The sequence below is a fragment of the Artemia sp. Qi Xiang Cuo genome, chromosome 8 (genome assembly GCF_049724085.1).
Source record: "Artemia sp. Qi Xiang Cuo chromosome 8, ASM4972408v1, whole genome shotgun sequence".
Taxonomy (NCBI): Eukaryota; Metazoa; Arthropoda; class Branchiopoda; order Anostraca; family Artemiidae; genus Artemia; species Artemia sp. Qi Xiang Cuo.
Window position 1 is genome coordinate 77548667 of NC_142801.1, and position 13594 is coordinate 77562260.

General features: G+C 35.7%; 1 protein-coding gene across 1 annotated transcript in view; it reads right to left on the reverse strand.

Annotated features, from left to right (window-relative positions):
* Positions 1–13594, reverse strand: part of LOC148949810 (cyclin N-terminal domain-containing protein 1-like) — a 44387-nt gene that overhangs the window by 18113 nt on the left and 12680 nt on the right. The window contains exons 2-3 of the mRNA XM_089093109.1: positions 8240–8290; positions 749–923 (exon numbers count right to left, since the gene is read on the reverse strand). Of these exons, the coding sequence (XP_088949235.1) occupies positions 749–923; positions 8240–8290 (226 nt within the window). The remainder of the gene's footprint in view (positions 1–748; positions 924–8239; positions 8291–13594) is intronic.

Genomic DNA, 13594 nt, shown 5'->3' on the forward strand with positions numbered 1-13594 from the left:
TTTCTTCACTGATACTTCAAACCAGTTCGACTTGTTCCAAATCGTCAAAAAAGAGGGTAAGAAAAAGGCAGTATTATTTGTCGTTCTAGAAACTGTATTTCCTTGTCAGTCTAGATTTTAGCAGGGTTATTTATTTATTTGGCAGAATCAAAAGGCGAATTTATTTGGCTTCCCTTTATAAGATATGCTTAAGGAATAATATGATTTTCTTGCAAACATATGGAATTATGGGAAAGTAATCTCTCTTTTTCTCTTTGGTTAAGCAATGTATAAACTTCTATCCTTTTTTCATTGATTTCGGCTTGGTCTTTCATTCAGTGTCTGTTCGTATCTTGTCGAGTAAACTCCAAAAGGTTAGTTGTTTTTTTTTTTTTTTTTTTTTTTTTTTTTTTTTTTTTTTTTTTTTTTTAGCACTGAGGACGACTTGGCGGAGGTCCTTGTCAAAATATTTGCTCGTTCTTCGTCTTCATGTTTTGCCACTGGTTGACAAAATCCTCGTTTTCTCACCTTTTTTTTATTTTATTTTTCATTTATTATTTTCTTTCCTCTCTTAGCTTCATATGATATATAAATATATATATATATATATATATATATATATATATATATATATATATATATATATATATATATATATATATATATATATATATATATATATATATATATATAGACTAAAGCAATATCGAATAAAGCAATCTCCCTTTTTCTCTTTGGTTCAACTACAATTTCCTAAGGACATTTTTACCTTTCATATATCTCCAAAGTTTGATACCACACATCTCTTGGCTGCTTCAATCTATCACATACAGCGTAAATAAGCTTAGAAAGATCGTCAGTGTTGTCAAAACGTAATTGGTTTTTCTGCTGTTCGTCAGAGATTTGCTTCCATAAGGATACAATCCAGTCGTCAATGTAATCACCTAAATGAATTGCTCGGGACAATAATGGATACTAATCCCAAGCCTAGGTGAACAAAGTCTAGATTTTATTTAAGAAACAATCGACCATTAAAAGAATTAACAAGTAGCTGCCCAAGAAGCTTTGAATACAGACGGCTATATAAATCAACATCCACGAATTTGACTAAATAATTCTAAAAAAAAAAAAAAACCTCAAAATTCAAGATCAATTTCTTTCACCAGAAAGAAATCGACCCATCTGATAGTTCTCCCCGGGGAAGGGAGGGGGTATAAACCCCAAACAGTCTTTAATCCTAGGTCAGTCTAATAAATCACCATCAAATCCCCATTTTTCAGTTTGTAGTAAGTATGTATCGGATTTAGATCGAGTATCCAAACGAGTTGGTAGTTTCTCTGTGCTTCAGCTTAATGTACAGGGCCTTTGTTCTTCATTTGATGAGTTGAAAAAAATAGTGCGTAGTGGCCACCCTGGTTTTATTGGTCTGGTGGCCTTGCTGTTTGTGTTTCGGAATGTCTTCCGTACTCTGTTAGACGTGACCTGTCAAGAAATGAAGAAGGATTTTTTGAATCCATATTTATTGAGATTAAAACCCAAGCTAAAACTTTGATTGTTGGTAATATATACCGGTCTCCTAGTGGGTCTGTCCCTCTTTTCTTCAGATTCTTGATGAGGTTTTGGAAGCAATCCAACTTCATTTAATTGACAAATCGAGTGTTTTATTTTTTTCACGTATAGATTGGGTGGCTCCTGATGTGATTGGTATTGAAATTTCTCGTGGACTTATCAAGAGACCAGAAAAAGGACGAGTCTGCTACCTAGGGGGTTTTAATCGACGAAAGCCATTTGTTCAGACCCCACAAAGCAAGTGTCGAGACGAAACTTTCAAAGAGCCTCGGAATATTGGAAAAACTCAATCACCAGTTGCCTAAAAAAAATACTGATCTTGATTTACAATGCAGTTATAAAGCCTCACATTCAATATTGTTCTACAGTTTGGCAATCTAATTTCAAGACACATTTACAGAGACTAAACTCACTTCACAATAAAGCACTTCAAATTTTAGGCCCAGCACCGAACAGACTATCAATGGCATCACTTTACAGACTATCTTGCACCGTTTTTTGTTTTAAATATTTTTCAGGAACACTCCCATTACCATTTAGAGGCTTATTCAAACTAGCATCACAAATCCATAGTTTAAATACATGATCTTCATCAGACATTTACATACCCCGACACCGACAGCTAGGTCGGAATTTTCTCCTAGAATTGCGTGTGCTAGAGAGTGGAATGCACTTCCGCAAGAGCTGAGGTCATATAGGTCTCTCGGCTCCTTTAAAAAGAATGTGAAAAAATATCTAAAAGATTAAATATTTTTTTACTAGATTTATTTTATTTTTATTATGTTTAGAATTTTTTGATATTATTATTATTTATTATATTTTAGTTTGACACTTCAGGGGGTGTGAGCTGAGGAGAAGTTGTGATAAATTTACTGTTATTTGATGGCGTTTTGGGGTGGACATTGGAGAGGAAAGGAGGCCACGCTGTATTTAGAGTGTGCAATTATTACGGGCCCAAACGTGCATCAATGCACAAGGAACTAAGTTAAGTGTATTTTTATATATATTTTTTTGAATTAAAACCCATATTGAACTGAACTGAACTGAATTCTTGTGAACTTGTCGTTATGGGTGACTTCAACCTTAATTTGTGTGACCGGAGTTCATCCTCATCCTTGGATTTTCTTTCAACAATGCTCGCTTGTGGAAAATTACCTTCTGCATTCATTCCAACTCGCATTACTAACACTACTGCTTCTTTGCTTGATAATATTTTTTCATCGTTGACCTTGGTGCAAAATGTTGTGTTGACGAGTGATATCTCTGGCCATTTTCCTGTTTTTTCCACGTATGATTTTTCCAATGCGTTGCCAAGGAGGAATCAACGAGCTGGTTTTTCCACTTTAAAATTTAATGATCAGGGTTTGCATCTTCTTAGGTCACGGTTGCCGGTGGAGTATTCTGAAAATGAATCTGATATAGATTCTTTGTTTAATTCTTATTATGATTCTTTGAAAGAATTTACCTTGGATACATGTGTTGCGTCCCAGTCGAATCCGGCATCAAAAAGAACCACCCTTTTGAATCCTTGGATGACTCCGGGACTACTTAAAAGTTGGAGGAAGAAAACATGTTCCAACTTAAAAGTTGGAACATGGCAAGTAATCAATTCTGTAATCAGGCCATCTTCTCTGCCTCCTTCTGCCCCTTCAAGTATTGTGATTGAAGGCGAAAATGTAGATGGTGAGCTAAAAGTTCAAGAAGCGTTTACTTCCTATTTTACTAATATCGGCAAAACTACAGCCTCTTCTGTAACTTCTTCTTCTCTACCTGACTTTAGGCCTTACCTTGGACCGCCTTGTCCTAAATAAATGGCATTGGAACCTGCCTCTGAAGCTGAAATAGCCAGAATTTCAATGTATTGAGGGGTTTTTCATCTTCTGACCCAGACCGTACTCCGACTAAGGTTGTAAAGTTCATTCTTCCTGTCATCATTTCTGCCTCACGAGATTAATCAATCTTTCCTTTGAAAATGGTGTTTTCCGAAGTGCTTTAAAGCGGGCTCGTGTTATTATTCTTTTAAAGGTGGATCAAGGAATGATCCTGCAAATTATCGTCCCATATCTCTTTCATCAGTGTTTAGTAAAATATTTGAAAGAGCTATGCTTTCTCGACTTCTTAATTTTCTTAATTCTAAAACCTTTTTTTTATGATATTCAGTTTGGTTTTAGGGAGAAGCACTCAACTGAGCATGCATGCGCAACTCTTTTGAATTATTTACATTCAGTTCTTGACTCTGGTCTGATTACCTGCTGCTCTTTTTCTCGATGTATGAAAAGCATTCGACTCATTAACACACAAGATTCTTCTTTGGAAACTGTCCCATATTGGTATAAGAGGGAATACTTATTCTCGGTTTCTATCATATTTATCTGGTTGAGTCATCTCGGTTGATCCGCACTTTTCTAACCCTTCGGGAATAGAGTTTGGCGTTCCACAAGGATCTGTTATTGGACTAACGCTCTTTCTAATCAATACCCATGATCTTATTAATGTGGTTCAAAATTTAAACACTGTTATTCCCGCGCGGCAATGCCAAAAAGTATCTATCATTAGCTTTAACAGGTGGTTATCCTTATTGAATATATCTATTTGTCCTATTGATTGCAATACTTATAGTAGAGCTGGTTGAACTGAGTCTGATCTTCGTTCAAAGATAAATGCCCTTTTTGAAAGAGTTATCCAATGGTTTGATGTAAATTATCTTGTCTTAAATGTCGGGAAGTAATTTTTTCTCATTTTCTCCTGAGTTTCAAAGGCTTGGCCTGACTTAAATGAAATACACGTATCAATAGGTTCTTTAAGTACACTAAGGATGGTTAAGTTCTATTCCTAGGCATCTTGCTTGACGAAAATCTTTCCTTCAAGCATCATATTGACCTTATTAAAATGAACGTCTCCAGGAGTCTTGGAATCCTTAGTAAGCTCAAACACATATTTCCAGGGTCGATTCTTAGAATCTTGTTCTACAGCCTAGTTCAGTCTTATGTTTCATATTGTTTTGTTATTTGGATGTCAACTTTTCCCTCGTCTCTGACGCCACTTTCAAAACTTTATGATAAAGCAAGGACTCTTATTAAGGAAACTAACCGATCTTCACTTAAACCCTTGCTTGATTTGAAATTTCTCTATTTTCTTTCTTCTTCCTCTTTCATCTTTTTACAGTTGCACGGCCATCTTCCGGCTACTCTATATTTCAATGCATCTTTTGATTTCGATAGGTCAACTTATCATGACCATACTTCGACAATTTTAGAGGTTTTTTCTAATCCATCTAGGAGGTCTTACTTCAAACCTCTCATAGGTTGCGACACGAATGGGGACACGATTCCTTTGCCCGCACGAAGCTGCCGCACGTCTGATATGTTCAAAAATTATGTTAGAGATTTTGTAGCTAGTAATTAAGTTTTTTTCCGGTTTCCCTTGGAGTTGATGTCTCTGGATTGAGTTGGATATTTATTTGAGTTGGTGAATTAATGTGTTATCCCCTGCCTATCTTGTCATTCTGGGGATTATTAAGGTGAGCGACTGATTTTTTTTTTGGGGGGGGGGGGGGTTGGTTTTTGTTTATAATTTTTTTTTTGTGTTGGTATTTTGCTTCTCCCCTGATCTTTCCCGGCCATGGAGCTTATGGGGGAGATTTTGTTGATGTAGTTTTTTGTTTATGATTTTAACTGTTAAATAAAGAACTCACTCACTCAAAACTATTCATGGATATTTTTCAACGTTTTATGGTTAAATTTCACTATTTTTCTCTGTGTACCAATATATTTATAGGTAAAACTCAAAGGTATTAGAACAAAAAAGACATTTGATTAATATTTGACTTCCACCATATTTAAATTTGATTTTCTCAGCGTTTACAATATACATCTGACGTCTTTAAAAGTTTTCAGCAGATTCGATTAAAAGACTTGATGCGAGGGATCGGTACAACGGTCCATAGCTTAGAGATCCCTGGTAGGCCTATAACTTGGATTCTTATTGATGCATTCGTTTTTACACAACTAATGCCAAAAAAACACTGATTTATTTGCATTAAATTTGGCTGTTCAGTACATCTAAACGCTTGCAGAGGGAAAAATGAAAAAAAGCACAATGTTAAGAAAAAATAAACTAGACAATATTGCTTTAAGTGGTCTTCCTTTTTTAAGAAGAGAAATACTAGAGAGAAAACTTACTGAATCGCGTTGAACTACTGAAGCAGTAGTAAGAGTAATAATCAAATAGTACTGAAGGCAGGATAGTATATTAGTTAACAGTCCTAAAGGCAGATGAATGTTCGCGAACTTTCCAGGGACTTTAACTGAGGGGGGACAACCCTCTCCTAGATTCATAAATATACCTCTTTTGGAATTTCCATGAAAAAATTGCCCAACCCTCCGATTAATACCCTCCTTGCCCCATTCCCTCTCCTAAATTCCCGTGAACCAACAACCGGAATCATAACACGTGACAAAGGAATCATATAGCATTCCGATATTTATTTATTTATTTTTATTTTTTTGCATTGGTTGCCAATTTTTTAGTTTTTGTGCTTTTGTTATGATTTTCTGTTTTTTTTTTTATGGACTTCAAAATTCGAATTCGGCCCTTCAGGGCTTGTGATAGTAATTTTTCGAAATAAATATCTATCTATCTACCCCACAACTTCATATTTGTTTTTTTTATACATTTATTGTTGATGATGCCAAATTACAGGCAACTAAATTTTCAGTCAAGACTCGAGTATAACAAAGATGTGCTGCAATACTTGAATTATTCAATTGTTTCATGGGCCACCAGACAAAGAGACACCTTGACCACAGTAATTCAATCCTTGTCTAAGAGAATTTTGAAAGGTTTGTCCTCAAACCGTTTGAGACAAGATCAGAATTATTTTTATTGACAGAAAGATATCGAAAGTCAGGCTCCCGATATTTTAGAAGTTACCACCCAGGATGTCAAATTCATCTATAACTTCACTTACCTAGGGTTAATAGTCCGCTCTGATGGTTCACTATATTTTTGATATTACAACCCCCGTTTCCAAGGTGTCAGATCTGTTTTCTCCCTTCTTTAAAAGTATTTGGTATCAGCCCTGCATTTCTTGAGCAACTAAGAACCAAATATATAGGCTAATGCCTCAGTCGCTAGCATGATAAATATGCACGCCTGAGACACGATCGTTGAAGCGCTTGTTATGAAAAGGATAGAGTGACAGAAAGGATAGATTGGCAGTAGGATTGACTTAGAACTTATGAAGTGTTGTGTCTTACCAAAGCAGCTCCATTCACAAGAGCCCATCTCAACATGTTACCTCTGTTGGTAAGGCCATCTTACGCGTGTGCCAGAGCATGCTCCAATAAGGGTGATCTACGACTTCAATAAAGCCCAGCAGGAATAGAGAACACTCAGGGGGTGTTCTTGTTCAAGATAGAACAAGTATGCCAAGAAGCAAAAGCAGAATCATGAGATCCACCCAAAAGACGCGCACTCATACAGACCAAAGACAATGAACGATGCCTAAACCCCTCAACGTCAATGGTCTATCATAAAAAAAGGAGGACCCATTGAAGCACAAGAGAATAAATATCTCAAATAATGTCGAAACATTAATGAATCATATCATAAAAGCCTGCTGGGCAGGAATTTGAAGCCTAGGAAGGAAGGCAATGGAGACAAAAAGTTATTTTAATCGCCAATCTATGCGTCAAACAGCCTATCTTTGAAGTCTGGAGCTGCAACCTTTACCTTTACTAATCTACGCATCTTCTTAACCTTATCCTTATCTGTGAGATTAAATGGAAAAAAGATTAAAGTATTCTATTAAAAAATGTGCTGGGACAAGGGATTTATAGAATTTTAGAAAAAAAAATGTCAAACTTAATGAAATACCTTTTCAAAGTTAATAGGTAAAAACTTAAAAGTTAACGGATGTACTAGAAAGAAAATAACAAAGCACTGAACAGTATGTGTAAGCATCATGTAGACCTTCCATAAGCATAGAAAACTGATTCATAGGCAAAAGAATTTCGAAGTATGAACCGAAAGTAAAAAAAAAAAAAAAAAAAAAAATAAAACACTCAGGTCTTAAAAAAAAAAAAAAAAAAAAAAAAAAAAAACTCGAAATTACACCATGCTGATAACCTTCTATTAATACAACTACAGCCTAGAAGTAATATATCCAGTTGGCCATTTTCAGTAGGCTATATTACTTAAAAAGGATATTCCTTAAGCTCACTTTGTTAAAAAGTATAACTTAGTTAATGATAATTCTAGTCTCCTATGCTGATTCATATAATTTTGTTTTTTGCTGTTCTGTCTAGTTAAAGAGCATAGTCATGAAACTTGCCCTTTTAATAAAGTCATTTTCCTAGTTTATTTATGGGGTTTATTATATCCCTTATTACTCCCGATTAAGCCTTTTGATGGGGAAACATTTTTTGCTACTTATAGGCAATTATCTGTGACAAAAAGTTGGCAATTACTGGTGGCGGATGTAGCCCCCTTTTACAATTGAATAATTTCTGTTTATGTTCAAAATTTACAACTATTATATTTACTGTTATTGCTAAATTTGTAAATTCATTCAAACAGACAAGTTTTTCTTCTTCTTTTTAGCTTTTTCGAAACTGTCATGCATGAGCGCATCAGAATGATAGAGATCAGAGATGAAACAATTGTAACAGCATAGGAAAAATAAGCATACCATAATCCCTGTATTTCTTCCAGCTTAATGACTCATTCCAACTTTTCGAGCCTAAAATCACAAGAAAAAGTCAAATTTTGTGTCGATATAACCGTCAAAGTTCGAATTTCTTGAATGTCAACATTCACTGGCGAATATCCGAAATACCTTTTTTTTCTCCTTAGATTTAGTCAGCGTTGCCAGTCAACTTTTTCAATTTAATGCAAGCTTTGAAGATGACAGGTTAGGATAGATTAGGTTTGGTTAGCTTGGGGTTTTTAACCTGTTTCTTAAATTTATAACCAAATTTATCCTAATCTAACCTAACCTAAACTAACATAATCTAACCTAACTTTAACTTTTACCATCACAGCTTGCACAAGACTGAAAAAGCTGACTCGAAAAGCTAATTGAATCCAAGTAGAGGAAAAAAAAATTTCGGACATTCACCAGTAAATGTCGACATTAACCTGATTTCGGACATTCACGATAACTTTAACACAAATAGCTTATACACCAGGTGAAAACTATTATACCGGCTGTTTTTTATACCATGGGTTCAAGCTTGTGAACTCTATTCTGCTGCAAATATCATTGAAATCACTATAAGCCTGGAGAAGACGAAGGTTGTACATTCATTTTAACTGCCAAAGCTTCACCTTACAAATTTAATATGTATAGAAATTAGCATGGTTAGTAATGAGCTCTGTCTGCCTTGGAAGCCTACTTTTTTCAACAGATAACAGCAGTAGCAATACAAAAGGAGACATGCTCTTGAAGATCCTTTCAGAGATCAACGTCGCTCTTCAAAAACGAGTATATTAAAAAAAAAAATTATGGCTACAGTTGTTCCCCACCACGGTTGATGGCCCATGTTGAGTGGCATACGGGCATGTTACCAAAACATAAAGTATGCTATTCAGCCGAAGATGTTAATATAATCTTTGAAAATTGCGTGAATTCCCGTTTTCCAAATTATGTACTTGTCTACACGGACGGTTCTGTTAAAAATTCAAAAGCTGGGGCAAGTGCCTGTATCCCAAACCTAAACTTGAATATTTATGCCCCCCTTCTGAGTAATTCATCAGTATTTTCTGCTGAATTATATGCAGTACGACTTGCATTAAATACCCTAATTGATTTGAAGACCCCTTCAAGGAACATTCCGTTCCTCTCAGATTCTCTTTCTTCAATCCATCTTCTTAGCCAAATAAATTATCATGCAGATGACCTTGACCTGAAAGGGGTATGTCAAAAGACCAGTTATCTATTTTCAACTGGATATTCCATAGCATTTCTTCATATTCCAAGCCATAAAGAAATCAAATATAATGAAATGGCTGATAATTTTGCAAACAAGGCAGCAGATATCCCTCCCCCAAGAAATTTAAGGACCGTCAATTTTAGAGAGGTCGTTAGAGCCCGAAAAAAATTGCTTACCAACCTTTTGTGCATCCTCCTTTCAAATCTAAGGACTTTAATATGCTCTACTATAAATTAAAAGCTGGAACTATTTTACTTAATGATGATCTTCTTACATAGGGAATCCACCACACACCCCTATGCAGAAATTGCCATCAGATTTCGAAAAATGCACAACATGTTCTCTTTAAATGCAACCCAAGGGATTAAGCTTCGAGAAGACTGAGAAATTACTGCCATCAATTGAAGATCCACATGTCGTTTGATACTCTTATTAATTGCTCTCTTCCATATGATTAATTAAAAAAACTATTTCCAGAAAATAAGTTTTTCAAAAAAAGTTAAGAACTCCATTAAACCAAAAGTTAAAAGTAGAATCAAATAATCTACCAAGCATACAACTACCACAAATTAGTATTAATAAATAAATGAAACCCAAAACAAACAGAAATTAAAATAAATAACAGAGTCAAACTCAAAACGAGCATAATGTGAGTAGGGTTTTAAACCCCTATGCTTTCTAAAAGCCAGAATATAATTTATACTTTACAGAAAAAATTCAAATTAATTTACTGAAAAAAATGCGCATTGTCACTTTAAAATACATATGGTGATATCTATTCCTTAAAGTCTTAATTATTTTTGATTTCTTAAAGTTATAAAAAAGAAAACATTTAAAAGAATGTTTTGCAGTAAAGTTATTTATTTTAATTTTTGTTTGTTTTGGGTTTCATTTATTTATTAATACTGATTTGTGGTAGTTGTACGCTTGGTAGATCATTTGATTCTATTTTTGTTCATTTTGGGTTTAATCGAGTTCTTTATTTTTTTTTTTTTTTTGAAAAACTTTTTTTGTGGAAAGTCTTTTTAATTAATTTCTGTTCATTTTATATTGATATAGTCTTTTCAAACAGTCCGTGGTAACGAACTGTAAGTAAGGAGGGACCCGGATCAATAGCAACCGAAACTCTAAAAAATGGATTTTGATACCAGTAGATACATAAGAAGAATCAGATTTTTTTGCAGATTTCAAATATGTAAGTTTCATCAAATTTAGTCTAACACATCAAAAGTTACGAGCCTGATAAAACCTACCTTATTTTCTAAAAAAGGGGGAAACACCCCCCAAAAGTGATAGAATCTTAATGAAAATCTAACCATCAGATTCAGCGTAACAGAAAACCCTACTGTAGATGTTTCAAGCTCCTATCTGCAAAAATGTGGAATTTTGTATTTTTTGCCAGAAGAAAGATCACAGATGTTCGTTAATTTTTTTTTTTTTTTTATTATTTATTTTTTTCCCCTGGGTTATCGTGGAGGGGGCTACGTAGGAGGATCTTTCCATGGAGGATGTTTCTTTGGGGGAAGGGACATTTCTATGAAAGGGGCGCCGGATTTCCCAGCATCATTTAAAAAAAACGCTCAGAAATTAAATAAAAAACAAGTTTTTTCAACTGAAAGTAAGGAGCAACATTAAAACTTAAAAAGAACATCAATTATTACGTATATGAGGGGGTTCGACCCCTAGTCAATACCTCGCTTTTTACGATAAAGTTTTTTTAATACTTTCAAAAGAGCTATCTATTCTAACTAAACGGCCTTTGTGATTCAGGGAATTGTGATTCGAACCAAATTTGAACTTAGCGTAAAGAGCGAGGTATTGACTAGGGGACGAACCCCCTCATATACGTAATAACTTTTGTGCGTTTTAAGTTTTAATATTGCTCCTTACTTTCAGTTGAAAAAACTTGTTTTAGCCCCCTGATCACTTTCGACGAATAAAAAAGACAATAGTCCTCTCAATTTCCAATCGAATGAGCCCTTTTTGAAACTTCTACAACAAAACTTACTATAAAAACCTTATATGCCTAGAGGGCATAACTTACAACCCTTGAACTGAGGGCTATTGGGGAGGGCTTCCATCCTCAAAGACATAATTTCCAGATCTTTCAACTACGTTGAACAAAATAGCTATATCAAAATGTTGATCGGAAATGTTTGGGGAAATGATGGGCATGAGAGGGGGGGGGTGATTCTCCCTCTGATTATTTTCGACTATTAAAAAGGGCAATAGCCCTCTCAGCTTCCAATCGAATGAGAACTTTTTGAAGCTTTTACGACAACGCTTTCCATAAAAACATTATATGCCCCCGGGGCAAAGCTGACAACCTTAGGTTGGTTGTTAGGTTAGGTTGAGGGTTGTGGGGAGGTTGGCATACTCAAAGACGTAATTTTTGGACCCTTCAACTACATTCAACAAAATGTCTATATAAAAATATTGATCGGAAGTGTTTGAGGAAAGGATGGGCGTGGGGGGGGGGCATTAGCCCTCCGATCGTTTTTGACTATTAATAATGGCACTAGCCCTCTCAATTTCCAATTGAATGAGCCCTTTTTGAAGTTTCTAGGACAACACTTTCTATAAGAACCTTATATGCCCCCAGGGCATAACTTAAAAAATTAGCCCTGACGGCTATGGGGGGTTGTCAGTACTCAAAAACCATATTTCCTGACCCTTCAACTACGTTCAACAAAATGGCTATCTCAAAACTTTGATTGAATGTGTTTGGGGAAATGGTGGGCGTGATAGGGTGGTTAGTTGCTCTCCAATCACTTTCAACTATTAAAAAGGGCACTAGCCCTTTCAATTTCCAATCTAATGAGCCGTTTTTGAAGTTTCTACGACAACACTTTCTATGAAAACCTTATATGCCCCTAGGGTACAACTTACAACCCTTGTCCTGAGGGTTGTAGGGAGGGGGGGGTGTCTTCCTCAAAGACCTGATTTCCAGAACTTTAAACTATGTTGAACAAAATGGCTATCTCAAAATATTGATTGGATATGTTTGGGGAAGTGGTGGGCGTGAGAGGGGGGCTAGTTGCCCTTCAATCAATTTCGACTAAAAAAAAGGCACTAGCCCTTTCAATTTCCAAGCAAATGAGCCCTTTTTGAAGTTTTTAAAACAACACTTTCTATAAAAACCTTTTTTGCCCCCAGGTTATAACTTACGACCCTTACCCCGAGGGCTGTGGGACGGTTATCCCACAAAGACCTAATTTCTAAAACTTTCAATTAAGTTAAAAAAAATGGCTAACTAAAAATTTTGATTGGACGTGATTAGGGAAATGGTGGGCGTGAGAGGGGGTTAGTTTCCCCGTCAATCACTTTCTATTATTGAAAAGGGCACTAGCCCTTTCAATTTCCAATCGAATGAGCCCTTTTTGAAGTTTCAACGACAACCCTTTCTATAAGAACCTTATATGCCCCCAGGGCATAACTTACTACCCTTACCCTGAGGGTTGTTGCGGGGGGTTGTAATCCTCAAAGACCTAATTTCCACAACTTTAAACTGCGTTGAACGAAATGGCTATCTCAAAATTTTGATTGGATGGGAAAATGATGGGCGTGAGAGGGGGTTAGTAGACTATTAAAACAGCACTAGCCCTTTCAATTTCCAGTCGAATGAGCCCTTTTTGAAGTTTCTACGGCAACACTTTCTATAAAAACCTTATATGTCCCCAGGGCATAACTTAAAACCCTTGCCCAGGGAGTGTTGAGGGGGGGGGGAAGAAACTTTGTATCTAAAAATTTTGATTGGATTTGTTTGGAGAAATGGTGGGCGTGAGAGGAGGTTAGTTGCCGTCGAATCACTTTCGACTATTAAAAATTGCACTAGCCCTTTGAATTTCCAATCGAATGAGCCCTTTTTGAAGTTTCTACGATATTGCTTTCTATAAGAAACTTATATGTTCCCAGGGTATAACTAACAACCCTTGCCCTGAGGACTGTGGGGGTAGTTTCCTCCTCAAAGACACAATTTCCAGATCTTTCATTTACGTTGAACAAAATGGCTATCTCAAAATTTTGATTGGGTGTGTTTGAAGAAATGGTGGGCGTGGAAGGGGTGTTAGCTGTCTTCTAATCACTTTGGGCTAGTAAAAAAGACGCTAGAC